We start from the raw sequence: 27,944 nt of genomic DNA, 5'->3' as shown, positions 1-27,944 counted from the left end.
GCTCAGCTTTTAGTAAGTGAGACCTTACAAAGGTTTGTTTGTCCCTTCTGTCAAAGACCATCGAAGGTGGGCTGGTGGCTCCACAAGGCTATTGCAGACCATAGCATCTCGAATCTTCCTGCCCCTAGCACGTGGCTTCCCATCTCTGGGTTACTTCATCTTTACTCAAGGACAGTTCTTCATTTCATATTCTCTTCAGTTCTACAGTGAGCATGGTCCACGGATCAGCAGCATCAGAAACCACTGAGAACTGGCTAAAATGCAGAATGGCAGGCCCTGCCCCAGGCCATCTGAATCTGAGTTTGCCCAGGAATCTGTGCTGCTAACAAGTGCTCCCATTGACTTTTATGCAGGTTAAAGTTTGAGATGCACTGCAGATAATTACCAGGTAATGAAAAGGTTTAAAATAGTTGTGGCTTACTATCAGGAATTGTGATTCCGTGTCTCTTCCAAATATAGCTTTTCTATTATTTTTTGGTACTGTTAAGTTATTAATTTCTGTATTATACAAAAGACCCATGGGCTACATTTTATAAGAATATATGAACTATAACATTTTTGTGGATATTTTTTATTTATACCAAGTAATTCTTTAGTTTCTCTTACTTGTTTCTAGTTCCTTGTCTTTTCTTTTTATATACACCCTCCCCTTAACTTGTGTTTTTATAAAATCATCTTTTTAAATTTCAAAATTTAGATTAACAGTGAGAATGCTTTCAGCTGGAAATAAAAGAAAACCCAACTTGACATGGCTTCCACCATAGGGCATTTATTCACTGTCATAATTGGGAGGTCTGGAGTAGGCCAGGGTTTTGTATCTTCAGGGTCTTGGTTTCTTTCCTTTCTTCCACTCTGTCCTCTCCCATGTCAGCTCCATCCTGAAACTGGCTTCAGTGACCACTGGGCTCTGGGCTGACATCTATGCAGCATTGCAGGGGGACAGTGCTGACCAATGGTATACTTTTTTTCCCAGCGGCTCCCAGCAAGTCCCCTTGTCCATCCAGTAACATACACAACATTGACTGTATACATATGCCAGCTAGTGCTCCAGGTACTGGGAAAACAGAAGTGACCCCCACAGACAGAAGTCCTTGCCCTCATGGGGCCTGCATTCTAGTTAGAAGAGAAAGACATAAATAAAGGAAAGAGGTCAAATATGTAGGGTGTAAGTGATGAGGACAAATGTGATGAGTCCAGGTGGAGGGACAAGAAGTGCTGGGTGAGGAGAGGGGGCTGCCAAGTCCCTCAGGATCCACAGGAAAGGGGGGCATTGAGCAAAGACTGAAGGAGGTGGAGGAGGAGCCATGTGGTCACAGTGAGGTTCTCGACACCTACTCCTTTTATACCGTAGTTTAAAAATATATCATGTTCTTCCATTCTTTGCTTCACTTCTCTTGACATTTGGGATGAATTGTTCCTGCTCTCACATGTTCTGGTCTCCCACCTAATTTCCTTCTTCTTCCCTTGGAAAGTTATATTTGTGTCTGTCACCTGCCCTCTGGCCATGCTGGTGAGCACTGGGACAAATGATTCATTCTATTGTTAGTGACGGCTACCTGTTCTGTCAACAAATTCCACACCCAGGTTTCCTCTCATTTCCTTCAGTGATCACTGGTCTTTGAAATGAAAACGTTTCTTAATATTTATAGTAACTTTCACTTTAAATGTGGATAAATTAAATGCTCTCTTTTTAACAGTTTTATCAAATCATATAGTAACCTCAAGGATGTTTCCAAACTTAATATCGGATGGTACATGGGATACATGATTTTTTCCATTTCCCTTCCTTCCCGTTCTTCACCTCCCCACTGGCTTCTCCTTCCTCTTGTTTATTCATTCATGGGGGACGCATTTAGGTGAACGGGCCGCTCCATCTTACTGCCCTTCTAAACTATGCTTTTCTAAAATTTGACATCTTTAATTTGCGGGAATATGTTTCAATCTTATATTTATTGTGCTGGATTTGCTATAAATAAATATTTACTGCCAAGTTAGATCATACAACCAATTGTCAGCTTTCCACAGCAAATAAAAATCCCCTCAGATAGTTGGCCTTTAGATGATTTCTTTCCTCAAAGTTTTGATTTTATTTGCTTTTCTGTGAGTGGCTCACTCATGCCTGGTTGCTATTTTTTCCTACTTTGTCACCATTATACCTATTTCAGGCCCAGGTTATTGTGGAGAATGTTTTAGTGTTTAATGTCAATCCTCTACTTCTTTCGCTTTTAATTAGCCTCATTGAACAGAACCCAATAGAAACTTCATTTTTTATTTTGTGGATATTGTTTTGTTTTATTTAAACTGAAACACTAATGACTATTGCATTGCTTTATGATTCTATTGCATAGATCACTCCTTCGCACTTCAGAAAGACTCAGGTCACTTTTCTTCTTTCCATCATTTTGTTCTCATTTACTGGCATCAAAAAATTGCCCTGTTTTCTGCAAGGCTGAGTAACTGTACACACACATAAACTTGTAGGTGGCTAAAACCATTCATTCATTGAATTTGGGGTTGAAAAGATAAGTGTTAAGTCCTTTTCCTTCTACTTTCATATATATTTTTACATTTTATTATGTATGCAGCCTGATTAAATACTATAAATTCTGACCTCTGAGGCCGGAGTCAGCCAAAAACAGGCAAAGTAGGAAACCTATTGTTGTGAAGCGGGTGACAAGGCTGCAGAACTTTCAAGACCTAGGAAGGGACAGTGAGCAAGAGTTTCATCATTTCATCAGGGAGAGGTGACATTTTCTGAGGATTCACTGGTGTGGGCATTCATGCACATCAGAGAGAGAAAGTGCAGGAGAGAGGAGATCCAGGGAGGTGAAGGGTCAGGAAACAAGACAGACCTCTCGGGAGACCTTGCTTTTTTTGTAAATGCAGGAAGCTGTGTCAATAGATAGGGAAAACCACCATGAATCTCCCTCTCTGATTCAAAGTGGCTTTAGAACTGTGCCTGGACCATTAAGAAAAGGTCTCACCATTCTGGTTACTGAATATATGTTCACTTGAAGGTCAGGCAGGTGATACACAGAACAGAGAGAGGGAGGTGGGAGTGTGCTCCTTCCTGGTTCTATGCCGTGGGACTGCAAGGAGGGGCCTGCCATCACGGTTATCACAGGAGAAGGAAGATTAGAAACTTCTTACTTGGAAGTTGTGGAGAGATGAAAACAGGGCCGCACTTAGATATATCCAGTGGGCCACCATCTTCTGCAGTTCTGCCAGGCCTAAGTCTCATGTGTAAACATCAAAGAGGACTTTGGGGTTTTTTGATATTTATTTAGCAGATTTAAATTTCAGATTTAAAACAGTTGGTCTTGGTATCGTTTTATAGACCATCCATGAGTGTTCTTACTCTTTATTATTTATCTGAGAATATGGCAAGAAGTAAAGATAGGTCCTTAGTAATTTGAGAGTAAATACTATATTTTTTTGGTGTGTGCACATGCAGATGACATCATATACATTTTAAGATCAATTTCACTTTAATTAATAATCACATAGGTTGAAAATAAACACTAAGCATCGTTACAGCTTTGTTTTGAAGTCATTTTATTTTTCAAGGGACTTTCTATAGTTAAAGCAGAGATGAAGGTCTCCATATGTCCTGGTCCATTTCTAACTTCATGTACATTATTTAAAACTTTAAGGAATTTCAGAACTATTTCTCAGAATATGGCTGTGGAGTCAATAGAAGGTCAGCTCCATGAGGACAGGAATTGTGGATTGTTTGTTCCTGGATGGATCCCCAGCACCTGGAACACACTGGGCACACAGCAGATGTTTAATAAACATGAGGGTACTTCAAGCAGTTCATGCAAAAATAGAATTAAAAGATAATACAAATCTTTCCATGAATTTCTTAAAGTATCCTTGTATTTGTGACTGACAGAATGAATGAATCATTCTTAATAAAGCCATTTTAGTAACCGATTTTAAGGAAATACATTTTAATTGAGAGTTTATTTCTTGTGCAGATTCATTTTTCACTTTTTCTAGATACTCCTGTCAATCGCTCTATAAAAGTGATTAGAACACATACCTGTTGTCACCTTTATGTTTCCTTTTTTGCTGGCCACAGGTCCCCCTCATGTCATTTCCAGTTAAAGCCAGAACAAACAGGCTGCTGTTTCTAGCACCCAATGGGGAAGCAGTAGGGCAAACACCAGCACGTTGCTTTTGACCCTGCAGGAAAGGTCACCTGTGCAGTAAACCTACATTCCCCTTTTTGACCCGAGTAAAAAACTTTCGAAAAATAGCTCTCATAGGCAAATGCAGACATGTAGAGCAACCCCATCCAGTAAAAATACACTGTAAGCCATCTATGTAATTTTGAATTTTCTAATAGTCACATTAAAACATTGAAAAGTAGGTGAAATTAATTGCTATATTTACTTATCATTTAACCCATCATATCCAAAATATTATTGCTTCAAAATGTAAACAATATGAAAAAGTATAAATGAGATATTTTACATTTTTTTGTACTAAGTCTTCAGAATTCAGTGGCTATTTTGTATTTATAATAGCCACATTTCAAGTGCTCAGCAGCCACCTGGGGCTAGAGGCTCTGTGTTGGACAGTGTGGCTGTAGAGTAGGACACAGATATATTGCTATTGCCTGTGCCTCCCCTTGAAATTCTAGGAACAAATAAAAATTGTCAAGTGTTGCTCTTTGATGAATATAAATAGCAGAAATGAGAGCTTTACCATACAACACAAAGTGATTGTGTCCCCTAATCAATAGTAGATTTCCATGGATAGACTGGTGAAATGATGTTTGTGTTTTTATGATGCTTGGCAGGAGAACAGACACATGGCTTATTGAACATTTACTGAGCACTCCTGCAGGCTAGGAAAAACCCTGGCCTTTCAGAGTGAACCATGATGTGGTCTGAGCTTCAAGCCTTCCAGGAGGAAGATGTCCACATACTCATTGACTTTCCTGGCGCCTGCAACACTCTTCATAACTTGATTGTGATATTTATTACATATAGGAGAACATGTGATAAGCATAGGTAAGCTCTGTGAGGGAGTATGCTTGGCATGTTTGAGGAGCAGAGAAAGCCAGAGAGAGGAGAGATCCCACAGAGATGGCACAGGGAAGGAAGCTGTGGTCATGGGGGGCTAGGGGCACACTCAGCCTCTCCAGGACTTGGGCTTTTACTTGGAATGCTATGGGAAACATAGCTGCAGTTCTTAACCTGGCTGCATGGGTAGAATTCAGGTGAAAAATCACATCTTTATTTTGCATGGAGCTTTAACTGAAATTTAGCATTTCCTTCCATTGTAAAAGTGGGCAAGAAACCACAGTAGTGTCAACAGTACTTGTAACTTTCTGTTCAACAGAAACCACAGGTATTTTCCTATCATATTATGGATTTTCAGATATGTGTAAATATCACTTATTGCTTATGCTCATCAGTACAGCAAAGTTATGATAATTATTAGACCACTGCTGAATCATGTTTATTTAATGAAGCTCATATATGGTAATATGCATTTAAAAACATTATTCTGAGAGGGATCCTAGGCATAAAAGAGGTTAGGAACACCTCCAATAGTGGGATTTGAGTGGAAGATTCATGTGGTCTGATTTAACATTTTGTGAGCATCATTCTGGTGGGTTGGTGGTTGGTCAGGAGTAAAGGTGGAACAAAGGGACACAGTAGGTTGTTGTTGTAACAACCCAGGTGAGAGGTGCCGGTGGCTGGGGCCAGCACTAGAGGTCATGAGAAGTGGTTGTATTCTCAGATACATTTTGAAGGGAGAGCCAACCCAAAGTGCTGCTGGGCTGGGAGACAGGCACGTGAGAAAGCCAAGAGTAAGCTGAGGCTTTGGGCCTGACCCACTGGAGGAATGGGGTTGCCACGAACCAGGATGGGAGAGAGCTGGGAGGAGGGCTTTGGAATGACAACACTGAGATGACGTTTAGATATCCAGGTTTTGTTCATTTGGGGATGCAGTGTCCCTTAGATGAAGCCTATCCAAATCTGCAGTGTCTGGTACCAGTTTCTGAGAGAGGTGTGTTAAATCTTACCAAAAAGACGGTGAATTCGTCAAATTCTTCTCTTAACCCTATCAATTTTTACTTCAGTATCCTGAGGCTAAGGATACCTACAGATCTGATATTGTTATATCTTCCTAGTAAATTTTTACTTTTATTATCAAAAAAAGACCTTTTTTTTTCTCATAATGATTTTTACCTTAAGGTCTAGTAGTTTATCTGATGTTCTTATAGCTCCACCAGCATATTTTTTGGCTTTTAGTGGCCATTTCTCTTTTTTGTAACAGCTTTATTGAGATGTAATTCACATACCATACAATTCACTCCCTTAAAGTGTACAGTTTAGTGGGTTTTAGTGCATTCACCATGTTGCACAGCCATCGCCTCTATCTGGTTCCAAAGCATTTTTATTACCCTACAGCCTTCCTTGTCCCCGTTTCCTTCTCCCCCAGCCCTTGCTAACCGCTAATCTTTCTGTCTCTACACTTGCCTATCCTTGCCATTTCATAGAAATGAAATGATAAATACGTGGTCTTTTGTATGTGACTCCTTTCACTTAACCTAATGTTTTCAAGTTCATTGTGTTGGAGCGTGTGTTGGTACTTCATTCCTTTTTATGGCTGAATAATATTCCATTTTATAAATACACGACTTTGTCTATCCATTATCAGGTGATGGACATTTGGGTTGTTTCCACTTTGGGAGCTATTATTAGTGATGCTGCTGTGAAAAATAATGTACAAGGCTTTGTGTGGAAATATATTTTTAATTCTCTTGAGTATTTTCCTAATACTTTTGTAGTCTTGTTATTCACATTTACACCTTTAATCCATCTGAACTAGATCTTGGTATGAAGTGGTCATATCAGAACCAAGTTTTATCTTTCACTTAAAATTTATCATAAATATTATTAAGATGATATTAATCAATCATCTTTTTACCAGTTATAGCTGTAGATTGTTCTCTGCAAATAAGCCACTGTATCCATAGTATAGAAGCATGCATTAAAGTTTAAGCACAGATTTTCACTGCTGTTGCTTTGCCTCCCATGGATTTGTCACCCCTTTTCCCCTGGGTGATGGAGCTGCCAAAGATTACTCAAAGCCCATCTTTTCTGAGCAGTGTGAAGCCCCCAAAAGGAGTTAATCTCCCAGAACCCTCAAGATAGAGGCATTCCTTCCATTTGGGAAATTAACCCCGAATTGGGGTTCTCTTCCTGCATTTATTCTCTAGACCAGGAAGTTACAGGAAGAGAACACAGGTGGGGTTTTTGCTAAGTACAGTTTAACAAGTTTAACAATAGAAGCTGGTAACATTCAGTAAGACAGGCAAGGTGACCTTCCATAATGCAGTTTGCAACAACAGATTGATTTTAGCAAACATTCTCTTCTTATAGTAATTTCCCAGTATCTTTACATATCAATCAGTAACCTGTCTGTCTTTGAACCAGCAACTTTGCTGTGTTATAATTCTTTATCTTACAACAGAGACTATAACCTGGGGAAAGTTTCCAGTCCTTTGCAAGGTCAATATTTGAAACTGCAAGGCTTTGGAAAACCAGGCCCCATGAAGTACATTTCCTTTATGCATACTTCACACACTACAGCTAGAAGTTCAATTCGGTTAGAATATTTTCCTTTATTAACATTAGGAGGAATAGCATTGTCTTGTTTAATGATAATACCCTAATGACTGGAGAGAATTCAGTGCAAGGACAGCTATATAATATGCAGGACCCACTGCAAAATGAAAATGTGGGGCTCTGGCCTGGGGTGGGGAAGTCACTGTCCTTTCCCCATGGGCCCACTCCTCCAACCCACAGCAAACAGTCATCTTTCCAAGGGCTTGCAACCTCTGCGCGAGGATGCACTGAACACCTGGGTGAGGGGTGGGCAAGAGGTCCACCACACTGAGTTGCCAGCCAAGCACACCATGGCACTGCCTGCCTAGCATGGGGACTGTTTTGCTCTGACCAGGGACTTCACAGGTCTTGTGCCTAACCCTGACCCTCTCCATTCCTGTGCCCAGGACCCCACTGGGGGTAGAGGGTGATGGCTGAATGTGGACCTCCCAGTTGTCACCTCTGGCAGAAGGAGGCAGCAGTTGTTAGGCAAAGATGAGCTGGCCCCTTGGAGCCCAAGGTGCCAGAGCAAGGACCAGGGGGAGAGAACCCATCATTGAGAGAGACCATGGGAAATGGGGAACACGTGAGAGCCAAGGCTTCAAGCACCCAGAAATACTCCATTGTCTCACTGGACTTCACTTAAAAACACAAAATCAAAGGTAAAATGATAACAAATTTTAAGAAGGTGACCTCAGAGCATCAAACTCCAAGTGTGAGACCCTTTAGAGCACTCAGCCCTGAGCTGTCCGTGGGTCCCACTCTCACGAAACCAGCCCTGGGCTATGTGATTTCTTAACTTGTTAACATTCTTTAAACATTTGGCTCTGCATATGAAGTAAATATAAAATAAAGCATGGTGCTGAACATTTTAAATTAAATGAGTTTAAAGTGTATTTGTGTTATTTTTGGTTAATGGCATTATTAATGATTTTTACCTCATTCTTTGCACTTTTTTGTGTGTTTTCTAGGTTTTCTAGAATGAAATGAGTTACTTTTGTAATTAATCAAACCCCGATGTTATGTAAATGTACTTTACAAGATATTATTATTATTATTTTTAATTTAATTTTATTTTGTCAGTATACAACGTGGTTGATTATTGTGGCCATTACCAAAACCTCCCTCCCACCTCTCTCTCTCCCCTCCCTCCCAACATCATATCTGTTCACTTGTCGTATCAACTTCAAGGAATTGGATGGACCTAGAGAGAATTATATTAAGTGAAACAAGTTAGGTACAGAAAGAGAAATATCACATGTTCTCACTTATTTGTGGGATCTAAAAATAAATAAATAAATACACAAGTGAATGGGTGGGGAGGGAAGAAGACACAACAATTACCGGATATTATTTTATATAAGTGTGATATGTTACAATTCTGTCTCCATTTTTGGCGGGAATACTTATTTTAGTACTTTAACTCAAAAAACGGTTTCTCTCCTTACCCAGGTCCATTACTATAAGATTAGCCAATTGCACGGATACGCCTCATGTTGAAAATCTCGTCAGCACCATCATGCCGGGTCAAGACATATTGGAGGATTTAGCCCAATACAATGAGGCTCACAGAGACCCTGTAAGTACCTGATGTAACCAGGCCTCATGATACAGGATTATTAGGGCCCGTGCAGCTTCAGCCCTGCAGCTTGCTTTGACCTCAGTTGGCAAATCATGTGGTGGGGAGCGGCAGGGGTGGGGTAGAAGATGGGACCAAGAGGAGGAAACAAGGAAACTGGGGTTTTGAAAAGTGAGGCTGTTCTCCTCACTGGTGGCCCCCAGTCAGATACCTTATGTCCCTAACATGGGGAGGGAAAATTTGGACTTGATCCCGACAAACATCACAAACTACAGTAGATTCTAGTCTTCAGAATAGGCAAATACGATCGTGATTAGGGAAAGGTGGCTCAGGAATCTGTGAGTATCTGTTGCCCACCCCAGCGGCATTGACTATCACATTAGGGTAGTGGGACCCCCTCTGACCCTACTGGATGATGAGTTTGACCAGACCCTTTTGTTGAGTTGGCCACATCCTTAAGGACTGGATGGGCTGGGAAAGATCCTGTATGACAGATGTTGAGTTCTGTTTCTAGTGTAGCAACACATTATGTACCGTGGCAAAGAGCAGGCTAGCAGCCATCCTTACGTTAGCACAGCTGTCTTAAGGGCCATGCGTGTTCATTGGACTAGACATGGAATGATGTATATAGTTAGAGAACCATGTAGTTATTTTCTGATACATTTATTTTTTAAGTTTTTATTGCAATATGACCAAAAAACAGTTTGATGGGTTTCACAATTTGAATGTATCATATAACCAGCACCTGTTTCAAGAAATGGACTAGCTCCAGCTGGCCAGAAGTCCCCGTCATGCTTGTGTTCAGGCACTTTCCCCCTAGGTTACTACCACCTCAGCTTCTAAGATCAGAGATTAGTTATGCCTATTTTCAACTTTATGTAAATGGAATCATACAGTTTGTTTTCTGATACCAAAGTTTTTTTTGCTCAGCAATATGTTTGTGTGATTCATCTATATTATGGCACAAAATATTTCATTGCATGAATATTTCTTCATTCTACTGTTGAAGACACTTGGGGAGTTTCAAGTTATTGACTCTTTTGAAAAAAAATCTTTTGGTTAATTTTTAAGTCATCAGGAGGGAGACACCAAACACTAAACATATTGACACATGCACAAATGTTTAATATATATAAAGGCATCAAATTAAAAGAAAACTTCACTCCAGCACTTGTTCTGTGCTTTGTTTTGTGTTGGTATCTGTGTGTCTTCATTTCTTGCTTCTTCCCTCCTGGCGCCTCTGAGCAGTTCCGTGTAGAGTGTGGTCCTCAAAGCGTGGTCTAAGGAACATTGAGGTGTCTCTGAGACATGAATTTTCAGGGGGTCTGTCAGATAAAAACTATTTTCATGATCAGAGTAAGAAATTATATTCCTCTTCCACTGTATTGATATTTGCACTGATGGTGCAAAAGCAATAATGGATAAAACTGCCTTGATCCTCAGTGTGGATCAAGGCAGTGGCACCAGACATCCTAGTGGTCATGGCTATCTTTGTCATCATCCCAGTAACAACAGGAGAAAGAAAACCACAGTGGTATATCACTGCACATCATAAGGGCTAAAACAAAAAATAGTGACACCAGTAAATGCTGGGGAGAATGTGGGGAAATTGGAACACTCATCTGCTGCAGGTGGTTATGGGGAATGGTTCAGCCACTCTGGAAAACCTCTTGGCTATTTCTTAAAACACAAAAAATGCAACTATCCTATGACCTCGCAACTGTGCTCCTGGGCATTTTATTCTAAATAAATGAGAACTTGTGTATGAATATTCATAGCAACTGGAATTGGCCCAGATGTCCTTCAGCAGGTAAGTGGTTAAACAAACTGTGGCACATCTATGCCATGGAATACTGCTCAGCAATAAAAGGAATGAATTGTTGATACATGCATCAACTGGGTGAATCTCCAGAAGATTATGCTGAGTGGGGAAGAAAAGAAACAGCTAATTCCTAAAAGTTATACACTTTTAGGAATATATTTCCATTTATATGGCATTTTAAAATTACAAAATTTTAGCGATGGAGAACAGATTATTTGTAGCCAGGAGCTTAGGGTGGGGGAGGAAAAGGCGGAGATAGAATAACACAAGGGATTTTTGTGATATTACAGCTGTTCAATATAATGACTGTGGTGATGGATACATAAACCTATACAAGTGATGAAATCGTGTAAAACTCAACACACATATTTGTATCAATATTAGTTTCCTGCTTGTCATTTTATACTATGGTTTTGCAAAATATCACCTTTAGGGGATACTAGGCAAAGTTTACAAGGAACTTCTGTATTATTTCTTACAACTGCATGTGAATCTACAACTATCTCAAAACTTCAATTGCAAAAAAAAGGAAAAGTCAGGTATAACCTTGATGAAGCAGCTCAACCCTCGAGTCCATGTATTTTTAGTATTCTGTGTGACAAAGTGAGAAATCTGTGTGAGGCACTTCTGCTGCGTCCTGAATGCAACATGCAGCATGCAGTTTCAAGAAAAAAGCATTTGTGCAGTTGTTTGAGTTGCATGGTGAACCAGCTGCCATTTTCATGGAACACCATTTTTAATTGAAAGAGCAAATAGTAGACAAAATATACTTTTTGAACTTAGGTATTTGGCAGACATTTTCTTAAAAATAATAAGGTGAGTCTGTCACTCCAAGAAAACAACTGCCAGCATTTGTCCCCTCTGATAAAATCCAAGCTTTCAAGAAAATAATAGAATTTTGAGAAACCAGTATCTGCCATCATGAGCTTGACAACTTCCCAATACTTAAAAGACTTTCTCTGATGAGTCTGGTGGTGATATTAACAAATTTGATTTGGTGTATTGTAATAAAATGGGTGAACATTTGGAAAATCTGCATAGATTGGTGAACTACTATTTTCCAGATAAGCAATGATGATGTTACAAAAGCATGCATAGGTAAAAGATTCATTCACAGTGCAGAATGGACTGATGAATTTTAATTACTTATTTATTTATTTACTTTGACACCTGGCCAGTATGGGGATCTGAATCCATGACATTGGTGTTATAAGGCTGTGCTCTAACCAACTGAGCTAACCAGCTAGCCCTAGACTGATGAATTTTAATATAGTAGCATACACAAAGTTCATTGGTATGGTTTTCAGATTCCATATTGCAGCTAATCTTTAAAACATTAATGCTAAGGAGGAGCTCAGGGCAGCCCCCTCCACAGGGAAGCAGGCAAGAGAGCACTCCCAGGGTCCTAAGCAGGAGCCAAGGGCAACACTCCCCATCCAGAAGGAGGCAACAGGGCACACACCTGGGGTCCTAAGCACACTGAAAAGACCACTTCCATGCAGGTGGCCCATCACAGGCACAGTTGCTGCAAAAGTGGCTCTACACCACAGCAGTAGCCATAGCTACCACACTGGCGGCCCACCAGATACTTGATTGCATTGACAGAAGGAGAGTCCCCAGTGGAGACTAGAGAAAGAAAAAGATGTCTGTTTCTTCAAAGCCCGCTCCAGAATAATAGAACAAGCAACTGCTTTACCAGATGACAAGATATCAGTGTAGAGATACTAGAAATATGAAACCCAAGAAAATATGACACCACCAAAAGAATACAGTAATTCTCAAATACCACACCCTATACAGCAGGGAATCCTTGAAATGACGGAAAAGAAATTCTGAGCAACAATCCTAAGGAAACTCACTGAGATGCAAGAAGACTCAGTTACACAATGTAATAAAATGAGGGGGAAAAAAGGTTACAAAGGAGGAAATTTACAAAGAGATTAATACCTTAAAAAAGAATGTAGCAGGACTCACAGAACTGAAAGGTTCACTCAACAAAATATAAAACACAACTGAAAGCTTAAGCAGCAAGCTAGGACAAGCAAATGAAAGAATTTCTGAACTTGAAGATAGTCTTTTTGAAATAACCCAGGCAGACAAAAAAAAAAGGAAAAAAAATTTTTTAAATGCAAAAAACTGAGAGCTAGGAGACAACCTTAAGCACACAAACGTTCAAATCATGGATGTTTCAGAAGAGGAGGAGAAAGGAAACGGCATGGAAAACTTATTCAATGAAATAATAACAATACTTTTCAGGTATAGGGAGCGACAAGGACCTTCATATCTAAGGGGCTCAAAGATCCCAAACAGATTCAACCAAAAAAGATACTCTCCAAGATACATTATAATCAAAGTGGCAAAGCTCAGAGACAAAGAGAATCTTAAAAGAAGCAAGAGAAAAGCATCAAGTCACCTATAAGGGAGTGTCTGTCAGACTAACCACAGACTTCTCAACAGAAACTGTACAAGCCAGAAGAGAATGGGATGATATATTCAAAATATTGAAAGAAAAAACTGCCAATGAAGAATACTAAATCCAGCAAGGCTGTCCTGCAGAAATGAGGGAAAAGTAGTATATTTTCCAGGCAAACAAAAGCTGCAGGAGTTCACCCCCACATGACCAGCCCTACAAGAAATCTTCAAGGGAGTCCTGCATCTGGAATCCAAAAAATGATAATCACTACCATGAATCCTCAAGAAAGAACAAAACTCACTGGTAAAACAAAAATGCAAATGAGAAAGAGAAAGAAACTAAATTTTACTGCCACAAAAAGCCATAGTGACAATGTAATAATGCCCCTACTTTATTTCTGATTTTAGTAATTTCAGTGTTCTCTCTTTTTTCTTGATCAGTTTAGATAAAGGTGTGCAAATTTTGTTGTTCTTTTTAAAGAACCAACTTTTGGTTTTGTTGATTTTCTCTATTGTCTTTTAATTTCCTGTTTCATATATTTCTGTTGTAATCTTTGGTATTTCCTACTTACATTTGTTTTTGGTTTAGTTTGCCCTACTTTTTCTATTTTCTTGAGGTAGAAGTTTATGTTACTGATTTCAGATTTTTCTTTTTTTTATTGAATCGTAATTGATTATACATATTTTGGGGGTTCAATGTTGACATATGTTGATCAAATCAATATTGCTAGTATGTATATTGTTACAAATTGTACTTAATCTTTATGCCCCTTGTCCAATCTCTTCCTATCCCCCTCTCTCTCCCCGCTCCTACCACTGATAACCCTAGATTTCTTCTCTCCCTCTGAAAGAGTATTGGTTACTCTGTTGATTTGTTGCCTAGATGATCTGTCTAATGCTGAGAGGTGTGTTCAGGTCCCCCAATATTATCATAGAGCAGATGCTTCTGTCACTCTGGAATGGGCTTTGTGGAGAGAGACAGCCTCTTCTTTTCTTTGGTCTCTGCTGGTGACTCTCCATGTGTCAGTGCACTTCAGTGGTTGGTGGACCATCTGAGTGGTAGTTGTGATGTCTAGCCACTTACACGGCAGCCATGGTTACTGTGGTGGCTGCAGTGGGCCACCCACATGGAAGTGATGTTTTTGGCATGCTGCTTGGTGTTGGTGGTGTGCCTGGTTGTGGGGGGAGGGGTCCAGTCTCCGGCTTCATGCTTCAGGTCCATAGGCGGGCCCCTAGGTGCTGACAGGGTGCCTGGTTGTGGGCAGGGGTCTTGTCCCCAGCTCAATGCCCTGGGCCCCCAGGTGGGGTCCTGAGGTGCTTGAGGCATACCTGGTTGTGGGCAGGGGGAGGTCTAGTCCCTGGCTCCATGCCCTGGGCCTATTATTTTTAATATAGGTGTTTACAAGTATAAATTTTCCTCTAAGCACTGCATGAACTTTGCATCCTATAAATTTTGATATGTTGCACTTTGATCTTTATCTCAAAGTACTCTCTAATTTCCCTGTGATTTTTCTTTTCACCCATTATTTGTTTAGGAGAGTGTTGTTTAATTTCCATACATTTGTGAGTTTTCTAAAGTTTCTTCTGTTATTGTGGTCAGAGAACATATTTTCTATGATTTTAGTCTTTAAAAAAAAGAAAAAAAAATTTTAAGAAGTTCACGGAAAGATTTCCTGAAATTTTTGAAGTGCCCTTGTGTTTATATTCTGTTATTGATTTTTTATGTTGCTGAACTTAGATATTTAATTTCTGTTCTTGATTTCTTTTCATTAAGAGGATCTGTTGATTTGCTTAGAAATTAATTTGCCTTTGAAAATTTTATTCATCCTCTGTTGAAATTAATTTGATATTTGCCTGCTTTCGGAAGACTTTAGAGAGCTATTTCAAATAATAGTAGAGATTATAAAATGAAATTTGTAAATTTTAAGAAGTTTTACATCTCCGGTTTTTGTGACAGTTAGAAGCCCTACTTTCTACAGAGTATTTTGTTATTCATCTGTTATTCAGTTTATGTATTTGTTATTTGAACAAAGAAATGTGCATATCCTTGGTATATCTAAAAAAAATTTAAAAACTAAAGTTAAAAAAATTTTTAAATGTTATTGTTAGACATAAACTGTTACTTTAAGAATGGTTTTATTTTCTTTATTTAAAAAGATGAACATGTTTCCTTTATTGTTCCTATTGTTTATTTGTTGTAATTTCTTTTCTGTAAGTATTTGTTTATACCTTGTTATTAAGAATTTCTTGTAAGTCGACATAACATCGCTATATAGTTTTTACAGTATGCTGTTTTATTATAGCTGATGTGAATTAGTTTTTGTATGCTTAAGGCTTTTTAAAAATTTTTCTTTGTTATAGTTTAGAATTTTTTATATTTCCATATTTGTCTACTTTTGTGATTTACTCATTATGTCTGTCTCTTTTAGTCAAGTTGAGTCAAGCTGGGAGTTTATTTTGGTGAATAGATTAAGAATCTCACTTGATTTTTTTTTTCCTAAATGGCTACCCAGTAGTCAAAGTAAAGAATCCTTTCTCAGCCATTTGTTTGCCTTATCATACGTATCTATATAAATCTAGTACTCATGTATTGAAACACCACGTTGTACCCCATAAATATATATAATTGTTATTTGTCAATTAAAAATTAAATTAAAAAAATAAAACACTAATGTTCATTGAGTTTGGTGGAGCATCAAAGAAGAATATCTATTATTATCTGAAAAGATTATTTAAATACTTCTTCCTTTTCCAATTGTACATATCTTTGTGAAGACAGATATTTTTTCATATATTTCAACCGAAACAACATATTGCAAGAGATTGAATGCAGAGGCAGATGTGAGAAACCAGTCATCTTATATTAAGCCAGACATTAAAGAGATTTGCAAAAATATAAAACAATGCCAGTCTTTAAATATTTTTGTTTTTGAAAATATAGTTATTTTTGTTAAAAATATATTAACATGTAATATATTGTTATTTTTTAAATGAATTTATAAACAAGTTTGCAATTTTGTTTTAATTAATAAACAAAACTAGTAAATGCAAATTTTTGTTAGTTTTAATTTCTAATGCAGAAAATAGTGATAGATATTACACACATAAACCAAAGCTCTTTGGAGTCCTCAGTGTATAGGTGTCCTGAGACCATAAAATTTGAGAACCACTGATGTAGAGCTAAGAAAGCAGATTCTAAGTAAAAGGGCATGGGGTTTGAATCTCAGATCCATCCCTTACTAGCTGTAGATCTTAGCAAATTACTCAGCCTTCCAAGCCTTATTTTCCTGCAAATGAAATAGGTACAATAATACTTATTTCATAGGGTTTGTGTGAGGATTAAAGGAACACAGAGATGGCATTTAACTTAATACTTGGTGCAAAATATGTATTAATAGACGTTTTCTCAGTCATTGGCATTGTGTGATGATCATGGTCAAAACCTACTATTGACTGCTTACAGAAACATTGGTGGCGATATTTTTAAGGGCCTTAAAACATATGCTTTTCTTTTCAGGATGGAACACCACTGCAGGTATTTGTAGCCGAAGTTCTAAAACAAATCGTTGGCATTGCTGTGATCAGAAATGAAATGGTAAATTATGAGATGGATGTGAATTTCCTTGATTGTGCCTTTTTATATTATAAATTAGCACATAGCGCCCCTTTTGAAGTTTTATTCTTACTTGTTTAATGAGAGGGTGCCTCCTTTTCCTGAAGGATATCGTCATCTACTTGCATCCCACTTGGCTACCTTTCAATTCTCCACTTTTTTTTTTATAATTTAAAATGTTTAAAATATCACAAAGAATACATGAAAATATTCTCATTCTAAAAATCCAAAGCCTTCCACACCCAAAATTAAAAAAAAAAAAAAAAATTCCTTGCTCTCCCCAAAGGATTACTACTATAGTTAGGTATTTATCCTTTCCAGCATTCTTTTTTGCACTTAATCACATGTATTGGGGGGGGGGGTCAAATGGACATGGCATTTTTTTTTTCCCAATACACAGCCAGTTATTACAAAGTATTTATTACTGAGTAGTCCATTCTTTCAATACACAGCCAGTTATTACAAAGTATTTATTACTGAGTAGTCCATTCTTTCCCTACAGATTTCAAATGCTGCTTTTACATTTATTAAATTTCCATATGCCTATGTCTGTTTTTAAACTCTGTTCTGTCTCATGGATCTATTTGTTGATACCTATTGCATCATCACATGCCTTAATATCTGGTAAGGAACTTTCTCTCATTTGTCTTCTTTTTCTAAATGTTCTTGGTTTTTCTGAGATATTTCTTCTTTCAGATAAACCTTGTAATACTTACTCTGGATTTACGTATACCTATGTGGATTCTATAAAGCAAGTTGGTCAGAACTGGCATTAAAACACCAAGACTTCCTTTCCAGGAACATGACTTTCTGTGTTGTTGTTGTTGAACTCTTTGGATTTTTCAGAAGTTTTGTAGCTTTTCTTCATACATGTTTTTGTGCCAGATACTTTGCCCTGCAGGTCCATGCTCCAGCCTTCTACACCCTGTCTGTCCCAGGGAGCCTGCCTGGCTGGCCAGCATCATGGCTGCCTTTGCCCTTTGGCTTCTAATAGAGTGTGGCCAGCGGAGGCCCCCAGATTGGAGGACAATGAGGTTGGGATGCCCTGAGCTGGCTGATCCCTCCACTGAATGCCCAGACCTTATCAAGGTGGCTTCTCCTTGATGCTCTCTTTTTGGATTCTTGTCCTCCTCCAGTGCCACCCACCTAGGGTGATAACAATTTGCAGTTGCTGCCACTCTATCTCTTCTAATTTCCTTACACCCTGCCCCATCGTTGTAAATATTCCCTTTGTTAAACCCACCTCCAGATATCCCAATTCGCACATTTCATCTGTTTCCCCCTGAGACCCTGATCCAGTAAAAACCTGGACATCTATTATTTGTTCTACACATTTTATGATTTTTCTCGGTATTGTAAATAGACACTTTTTCTCATACTTTTTAAAGGTTTATTTTAATATATAGGAAAGCCACTAATTTTTTTATTTTTGACTTTGTATTCAATCACCTTTCTGAAGTCTCTTACTAGCTCTGAGAGTTTTTCATTTGATTCTTTTTCCTGGCACAGCATCACTTCCACCATATTCTATTCATCAGAACAGTTAAAGAGCATGTTCTGATTCACAGGATGGAGAAGTGGGCTCCACGTCTTAATGGGGATGTGGCAAGGTCATTTTGCAGAAGAGCATGCGGGATGGGGGTTATTGTCCTGGTAGCTATCTTTGGATTCTTTGGAAAATAGAAACTGCCATACCTTCCTTTTTAATATTTATACCTTATATCTTTTTCAGTTTTATTGTATGAATAAAACAACATTGAATCATAGTGTTAATAATGGCTACTTTTGTGGTGGTCTTGATTTTAATGGGAAGATTCTATATTTTCCTTCATTTAGCATAATATTTACTGTAGGTTTCTGGGAGATATCCTTTATCAAGTGAAGGAAGTTTCCTTCTGTTATTAGTTTACCAAAAATTTTTACTATGAATGTGTGTTGAATTTTATTACAGGTATTTTTGGCATTTACTGAAATGTTCATATGGCTCTATTCCTTTAATATCTTATACACTATCCTCTTTCTTGGATTCATTTCTCTTTTTCATTCAATATATGTTTGAGTTATTCTTTAGAGAAGGTGGAGGGTGGTGAGGTCTCTGAGTCCATACATATGCAAGAAGTTTTCATTTTATCCTCGTACTTGTATCTCATTTGGCTGTGTATGGGATTCTTATTCAAATTATTTTCCCTGAATCCTGGTTTTTACTCTCATTATCTTTCAGTATCCAGTGTCACTGATAAAATATAATCTGATGGCAGCCAGATTCTTGATCCTTTGTAAGTAAATGTGTTTGCTCTCTCTCTAGAATTAAATTTTCTTTTTATCTCTGAAATTCTGAAATTTTACAAACGTGAATCTCATGCCTCTGTTGTGAAAAATGTTCTCCTTTGGTTTCATTAATAATTTCTTCTCCTCTGTTTTCTCCATTTACATCCTGTTAAATTTTTTTCAGATGGATATTGTATCTTTTAAATTGATCCTTCAATGTCTCCCAACATATATGTATCATGTACTTCTTATTCATTGTTTTAGATTTTCTCCATTTTGTCTTCAGAATCCCTAATTCAGTCTTCAGCCGTGTTTATTCTATTATACAGGTCTTCTATTGGAATTTTTACTTCAGAGTTCATATATTTAACTTCCAAGTCCCTTCCGTGTTTTTTTATTGTTCTTTTATGGTAATAGCTTGCTTTTTATGTTTTATGCAAGATCCTTGTTGGCATCTCTGAGGACACTATGTAAAATTTTTTTTCCAATTCTCTCCTGTTCCCTGAATAATCTGTTACCTCTGTAGTAAGTAGTATGTTTCTCCATTCTGGTCTTTTGCATTTCTCACTTTTCCTCAAAAGTCTGTCCATGCCATGAATGAAATATTGAATTTTCAGACTGGCGGCTAGCATGCGCTTCCTGGACAGTTGTGCTTATGTGTTTCTCCACTGCATCTCTCATGTCACACCTCTGTATACCCATCCCTCTGTCTAATTGGGAGGGGGATATCCATTGTCTGGCTTCCTCTTTTGTGCCAGAATGTAATACCAGCAGGCCAGCAGGGACCCCCAAGTAGCCCAAGGTAGGAAGGTTTAACCTAGTGGTAGTTTCCTTCCGAGGAAAAACTGCCTCCAAGGTAAAACTGCATTACTGTTTTGCCCCCTTATATCTACATTATTTCAAAAATGATGTTTTCTTTTATTTTCTTTCCTTTTTTTTTTTTTTTTTTTTTTTTGCCATTATAAGGGATTTGGGATGGGAGGAAAATTAGATGCACATAGATCATCTCCTGTTTTGAGCTAATAACCTCTGCTGGCTCTTTGCTTTTTGTTTTTCAGTGATTTCTTAGCCCCTCATTTATTACTCATTTTATTTTATAATGAGGATGCCTCCTTGGTAATTAAAGAAAAGTCTTGTAAAAGCCACTGCAGGGTCAATGAAGATTGAAAGGTTGCCAGAATTGCCCTAGGGTACCACCACTGGCCTAGTTACCTCCAACCCTGTTTCTTCGTACCCTGTGGCAAAAGCTGGAAAGACAAGGGACCTTGAGGGCTTGGCCACAGACTTCACAGTTTTCATGAATTGGCTGGTGCCACCCTTGCTGATCACGGAATAAATCAAGTTCCTTGGATTCTCCAATTCCCTGTCTCAAAAGTGTGCTTTTAAAACAAGTTTACTGTAGGAAACAAGAAGAAACATGTCAGTGTTTTTCAGTCTGCCTATGATTTGATTTTCCATACATTTAGTGTGTTTTTACTGCTCCTGTCATCAGAGAGAGTCGTTTTGGATCACTTCCCTCTGCCCTCAGCCCCGAACAGTGTGCACTACTGGGAGGTGAAACAGTGCGCAATTAGCATAGATGAGCTCCTGATTCCCAATGTAGTGTGGGGACAAAGGTGGGGACCAGAACCAGACCCATGGAAACAGGAGGAATGTGCCCAGTATCTCCTTTTACATGTAAACGCTCATCAGTCCTTTAAATTACCTTCCACTATGTAAAGACGTTGTGCATCGGGAGATAGAAAGTGTAAGGAATGCCCATAGATGAGCCCAAACTTACAGTTTTATTGTAGGCCAGCTCAGCCACCTGTGCCGATCAAAGTGTGTGACTGGGGGATGTTTCCGTTGACAGGTGCATAGTAGTAACACCAATCAGGGAATACCAGCGGGTCTGTTTGCTCGACTGCATTACTGTATGTTCTATCACTTCTGCGTACTGACAGCTCATGCTTATCTCACCCAGCAGTTGCAAGGGGCTGCTGTGCTGCTGCTCAGCTGGTGGCGGAGACTCAGGGCTTTCTGAGTGATCAGCAGCCATGTGTGTAAGGGACAAATTGCAAAGCTGTGTAGCCATCCCCCAGAGACAGCCTTCAGAACAAGTAACTTCCAGGAAGCAAAATTTCTAATTTTAAAAAAAAGTTAACGATGAAGATGAGGCAGTAAATAATAGGAGAGAAAAGCACGTTTCTCACTATTGTACCTAAAGTAATTTTAAAAGATTTTTATTGCAAAATGCATGCAGTTTTTAAAAAAACATTTGTTTAAACCATTCTGTCCCACCTCTTTCCTAGGATGTAGAGTACATACGATCCCATTACAACATCGAAGATTTCATCTACTTCAGTCACCACCAGCGTGAGGAACACTGTCGCCTGCATCACTTTGCCCTCAACCCCATTTTCCAGCACTACACCAAGTTCTTTCTGAAGGAGATCCTTCGTTTAGGATATAAATCCTGTCTCTACTTCCCTATTTACCCAAAATCCAGGGAAGACAAGGTAAGAGGATGGAGTATGTAATTCACTTTGCCAACAGATCACGTTCACAGTGTCATTCTTATTGTGTGCCACATTTTATCCATTCTTCTTCTGAGGGGTCCTGATTATTACCTGGATCTGAATTTCCAATGGCCGCATTGAATTTGACTCTTTTCTTACACTACAGTGAAAGTGCAGAAGGCTTTGAATTTCTGAAACAATCACAACCAATATAATTAGTAGAACCATTTGTTGGCTTTTCTATTTTGGCAAAACAGAGATGGAAAACTATGCAAAAATGCTCTAAGAGGCATGAAAATCAAATTATTTTTTATGGTGCATTAGTGCAATGCCAAAATGATGTTATCATCTCCTTCAAGCAAAGATCATTTTAGTGATGAATCTGTAGAAGAAATTAGTTCTATTCCATAGTATCGGTGTGTTATCACAGCATTCCAAGTAAGCACTATAACCACCCCCATAAAAGTGATGTGTAGAAAGCTATAATATAATTGTAAGCCTTATGTAGTAAATACCTATATAGCCCCGTACAATGCTTGTTATGCTTATGTAGAGCAATACTGTTGTAATAGACATGGATCTAATGTGCATACATGATGTATACATGCATGCACAAATAGGAAGCTCTTCATCTTACTTCCATATATCCTGCTTTATTTTTCTTCATAGCACTTCTTACCAGCTAAGATTATACATTTTACCATGAAGACGGAGGTCTTTGTCTTCAAAGCTGAATCCCCAGTGCCTAGAAGAGTCACACACACACTCTCAGCATCCTGGTGGTTCCATAGGCAAGGGCCTGTTCAAGCTAAATTCCCAAGAGGTGGCTTCCTGCAAGTGGGTCCCTCAGTGACTGACAGCATTGGTCCTGAACTCGATGCAGACTTGAGGGGTGATGGGACTCAACAGCAGTTGTCCCATCAGATTCCATTCATGACCTCAAACTGTCTCACGCTCTTCCTGGAGTCTTTGACATTGTGCCATTTCTTCTTAGTTACCACGAGGGAGCTAAGTAGATTTTAAAATAACAATAATTTTGCCAGCGTATCTTATTTAACAGAAGCCTTTTGGTGAAGTACAGAGGGAATGGGGAAGAAATGTTTTTAAAAAAACATGGAAAAGATTTTCAGTGAGTTGTATACTCTGCTCTGGTGATTATTTTTTCCTATCAAAATGGAGTGTGATAGCAATGCAAATGCCCTAGATTTAAACTTAATAAGATCGGAAGGTAATAGTTTTGCTGGAAAATCGTGGTCCTACACAATTCCCTTTTACTTTGCACTTGGCCAGATGGTAATTTTGTGACCTTCAGGATGTGATATTAAATTCTTGTTTTTATTCATGATGTTTGCCTGGATGCGCTGGGTTGGAGAAAGTCCATTTGCACTTGCAATAAGAAAATAACATCTAGGGGGCTGAGCCCGTGGCGCACTCGGTAGCGTGCTGCGCTAGCAGCGCGGCGACGCTCCTGCCGCGCGGGTTCGGATCCTATATAAGAATGACCGGTGCACTCCCTGGCTGAGCGCCGGTCACGAAAAAAAAAAATAAATAAAAAGAAAGAAAATAACATCTAGGGCATTTCATTGAATGTTTATGTATTTACCTCAATGGCATAGAATTCGGAATACGTTACACACTATTGTATATAGCTATAGAAACACGTTTGTAAACAGATTTCCTCTCAGTCTGTACTTTCAGATGATTTATACATATACATTTAAAACAACTATAAGAAGCAGTTCCAAATAATTTGGGTAAGAATTCTCAAATTCTGCTATAAATCTGCAGTTGACCGCAGTAAAGTTGAGCTTTCTGGCTCGTGCTATGAGAGTGGTTTACTCCACACCCACTTGCCTTGGGCAGTGTATTAAGAGATCTTCCAGACATAAAAACAGCTCTGGCTGGGGATTCCTGGGTTCTGTTTTTCGGTTTGTAAAGTCAGTATGTGAAATTCAATGGTAAAGGATTTTAGAAAGCCCTTTTAGAAGTTCTTAGAAATGCCTAGGGCTATTTTTAGAGTAGCAAATAAGTCATATGTAAACCGTCTATTAAGGTGCATCTACAGTCAGTTTTACTTTCTTTGCAGCTTAAATTCAATAAATATATCAACAGGTTTGGTTTCGCAGTTTAACTCTTGAGATTTAAATAGTTACAATGCCCTGAGATGGTTTCACCAAAACCCCTAAGATTTCATAAATATGAAAGAAATAAAGATCACCGTGTTCGTTCTCTGCCAAGTTTTAAAAACTGTATAAAATTAATATTTAAAGCATTCTCCTAAAACACAGTTTATCATAGTTAATCAATAAACATAAATCAAGCTCATAATTTAGTATTGGAATGTCAAAATAATGTGACCTAATTCCCCCACCCCACCCCCACTTATCAGTTTTATTCTTTGTTTTCAAATGCTTCTGTAATCAACAAAGGTCGGGTTAAACTCACTTAGAGTGATAACAGGAGGATTTTCACATCTAAGCTAAGTTGCCCCTCAGATGAGATTTTTATCTATGTGTCTTCTTAAAGCAGCTTCTGCCAAACACACAAAGGTTGACAGGAGGGAGATAAAACAGCTTAATGGGGTCAAATCAAGCTGATTCATGACCACTGTGGAGAAGAATATTCCCCTGGGGAAAATACTTGTACTGAAAAATTTCATAAACCAAACCACTTGTTTCTCTGTCATTCCCACAGAGACAGTAATGTAATTATCTTCATTAGTGTCAGGCATTATCTACAATTCATTTCTCTGCTTGAAGAGTATGTTCGTTCGTTTGGTGATTTTTTTTTCCCTCTCCAACTTGTATTTTATATTTGTAAAGCTGCACACAGACATCTGTGCTGTGCTGCTCTGACATTCTCTCCCCTAAAATATAGGTTGCTGTCTTTCAGTTCCAGAACTCCTACACCTACTCCCTGACATCTGCCCTTCATTACTTGGTTCCCGTGCGACCACGACGACAGATTGTCTATCCTCTGGAAAAGCTTGGCATAAATGCTCCATCAAAGGCAGTCTGCAAAGATCAGGTGGGTAGCAGGGCGGCAGGCAGGGAGGCACGGTGCCAGCTCGCGCAGGCTCAGCAGATGGGGTGGCAGCACTGTCTTCACAGGAGCAGGCTGCTTCTTAATTACAGGGAACCTGGCACTCATACCCTCACAAGCAGCGACCCACAAAGGCTCCACTGCAGCCCTTTCCCACAAGTGGGTATTTCATGGTAAGCCTAAAACAGCAGCCACTTGATCCCTCAGGGACACCCCAGGGTGACACTTCACGTGTGCTGCTGTGTCCCAGGACAAATCGCCCAGTCACCCTCCCAGCATATTTTTGTTATCTTTCCCCTTCCTCAGAAGCAGATTCCCCCTTTCAATCAATGTTTTGCTTTCAAGGCAGTAAGTGGTTGTTCACCGTTAGGACAGAGATGACAGAGAAAATAGAGCTGGCTGCATTTGAGATGTTTGGGTCTGAGTCCTAAGCTGATTTGTTTAACTCCTCTGCAGCAACTTGGGATAATTAACAGGAATATATAAGTTGCCCTGGGGAGACAGGACTGTTTGACCTTAAAATGAACAGCCCTGGAACACTCTTATTACCTGAAAGAAAATGAGCCAAAACACTGGGTACCATTCAGGCTTTATTAAAGGAGGAAAAAAACTGCTGGGCTGCACTCAAAATGGCGGGGCAGGCAGCTAGGAGGAGTACATATGCTTATTGGGGTTGGTGGGCATGAAAAACTCAGGCAGGGAGGGAGAGGGAGTGCTGGTGTGTGGGATCAGGTTGACTGTTGGTGCGGGTGTGGTGGGTAGGGATGACTAGTCAAGATGGGAGGTACCTCTAGGCGGGAGGGGAAGGGTCCTTTGGGAAACCACGAGGCAGAGGGTTTTCTTTGTTTGAAGAAACCACGAGGTAGGGTAAAAGACTGACAGCCATTTTGTACTCAATATGGTGCCAGTCACGTCCATGATGATGTCAGTTGTATCTAAGGTGATGTGACCACATCCAAGATGGTGCATGTTACATCCGTGATGACGTCAGTCATATCCAAGGTGATGTCACCACAGCCAAGATAGTGCTGGTTGCATCCGTGATGATGTCAGTGATGGGACTGCGTCCAAGATGGTGCCAGCCACGTCCAAGATCTATTATTCCTGCCTTTTAAGTATAAGAAAAGGGGAAAGGGGGCAAAGGTCTCATCCTTCTGAAGCTACTTCCTGCTGAGAGTGGGTGAGGAGGAAAAATCTGGCCACACAAAAATGCCATCATCCTGTTGTAGGGTGAGATCTTCTAAAGGGAGAGGTTGATATTTATGTTCCATGAACAGTTCGTTTACCTTTTGGTTGGCGAAAGCCTGCATACGGTCCTGCAAAAAATTCGAAAAACACCAGAAAAGACAGGCCAAACAGCAGGAGAAGTCCCAGCATGGTTAGGGGTCCCAGTAAGGGCATCAGGCAAGGGGTCCATTTCCATAGCTCGCTCCACCCTTCCCAAGAATCAGTGGCAGCCTGTCTCCTTTTTGCCATTTGGTCACGGAGTTGTTGGGCCATATTTCTAATGATGCCAGATTTCTTGGTATAAAAGCAGCATTCTTCTCCTAAGAATAGACCTCCCTTCTCTGCTGTTAACAGGTCTAATCCTCACCTGTTCTGTAAGACAACTTCTGCTAGGGAATCTAATTGGTCTTGGAGGGCTATCATAGTTTGGGCTACCTGTTCAATTCCATCGGCTAGCTCTTGGGTTACTTTATGATAGTAAGTTATTGAGGTAGCTATGCCTCCCACTCCTATTCCCACTTCTGCCACTACGCCAAGCCCAGGGAGCAGGGAAATAACCTGAATAGCTCATTTCACCCGAGTATGAGCCACCAGAGGGATCTCTAAAATTTGGTTGCCAGGGACAACGTTAATTTGGGGAACTAAGGCACAAGTTCCCATCCAGTTCTGGATTGGTAGGAATTGGTATGAAAATGGCCCACAAACAAAGTAGACCCCCTTTCAGGAGCTACAGGTGATGTTTGTGTTGTCCCTCGGAATGGTCTGGTTGCAGTTTTTACTGTGAAATTGCCCGCTTCTATATTGCCAGTTAGATTTGTTAGATAATACCCTGCTGGCTGAGTTAAAGTGATGTGAGTGGCCACCACCCCCAAGAGGACTGAGGTATGATTGTCTGTAGACCAGTTAGACAGATTGAAGCTTGACAGGAGTGTAGCCTGGTATTGGAGAAGGGTCAATCACAGGCAGAGCGAGCACCCCCCTGCTAATGAGGGGGACATATATTAAGCAAATGATGGGTGGCATTGAGGAGCTGTATAACTTCGGGGTCTATCTGGGATGGACGTCGGGGTCGAGGGAGCCAGAGGGGATGTTGGCTTGGCTGGGTGGGAGTAAGAGTTTTAATGCCTTGTTTAATTTGTTTTTGATGTGTTTCATCCTGGAGCCCTCCCCAATCGCTATAACCTAGGTGTGTAGTTTTAGTGAAGCACACGTATTTGCATCTTGGAGGGCACTGGGCACCAGCAGAATCCTCCTTGGAAAGAACCATCCATTAGTTTATTTTCTCGTGGGAACATGATGTAGCTGTGGACCTATCACAGCAGGGGGCCAGAAGATGTGTTATAGCTGTGAAACTAGTTTTGACAGTCCCATGCCCAAGTCTAGCCAGTGCCTGTGTGCCGATTGTCCACCCTGACCTTAAGATTCTGATCTGTGTGCATGGTGAAACAGATACCTGTGCTAGTGGCAAGACCTGCATAAACAGAAGGAGGAAAAATGTGAGGGCGGGGGGGGGGGGGCTGAGAGAACACATAATAGAAAAAAAGAGTACAGGGCAAATTCATAGGGGGTGTAATCACAGAGGACGCCCTGCCAGGCTAGCTCTGTCACCCACTCAAGGATGTTATCCATGTCAAAGGAGGCAGGCTGGGATCCGTCTCGGATTAGATCCTGAATAAACAATGTGAAGCGGGCCTGTAAGAGTGAAAGGATAACTGCCGAGGGAAATATCATCGCTTTTGGGATTGGGGCAGAAAGAGTTAATTTAAAAGATATGTTGGGCCGGCCCCGTGGCGCACTCGGGAGAGTGCAGCGCTTGGGAGCACAGCGGCGCCCCTGCTGCGGGTTCGGATCC

The 27,944-nt window shown here is 39.7% G+C and overlaps 1 protein-coding gene across 1 annotated transcript in view; it reads left to right on the top strand.

Annotated features, from left to right (window-relative positions):
• The window catches only part of LOC134390401 (cilia- and flagella-associated protein 61-like), a 222,856-nt gene that overhangs the window by 92,581 nt on the left and 102,331 nt on the right, over window positions 1–27,944 (top strand). Inside the window, 4 exon segments of the mRNA XM_063113697.1 lie at window positions 9,084–9,210; window positions 16,962–17,039; window positions 21,617–21,823; window positions 24,716–24,850. Coding sequence (XP_062969767.1) covers window positions 9,084–9,210; window positions 16,962–17,039; window positions 21,617–21,823; window positions 24,716–24,850 — 547 coding nt within the window.

This window comes from Cynocephalus volans, chromosome 11 (assembly GCF_027409185.1).
Source record: "Cynocephalus volans isolate mCynVol1 chromosome 11, mCynVol1.pri, whole genome shotgun sequence".
Lineage (NCBI taxonomy): Eukaryota > Metazoa > Chordata > Mammalia > Dermoptera > Cynocephalidae > Cynocephalus > Cynocephalus volans.
This window is presented reverse-complemented; position numbering and strand designations above follow the sequence as displayed.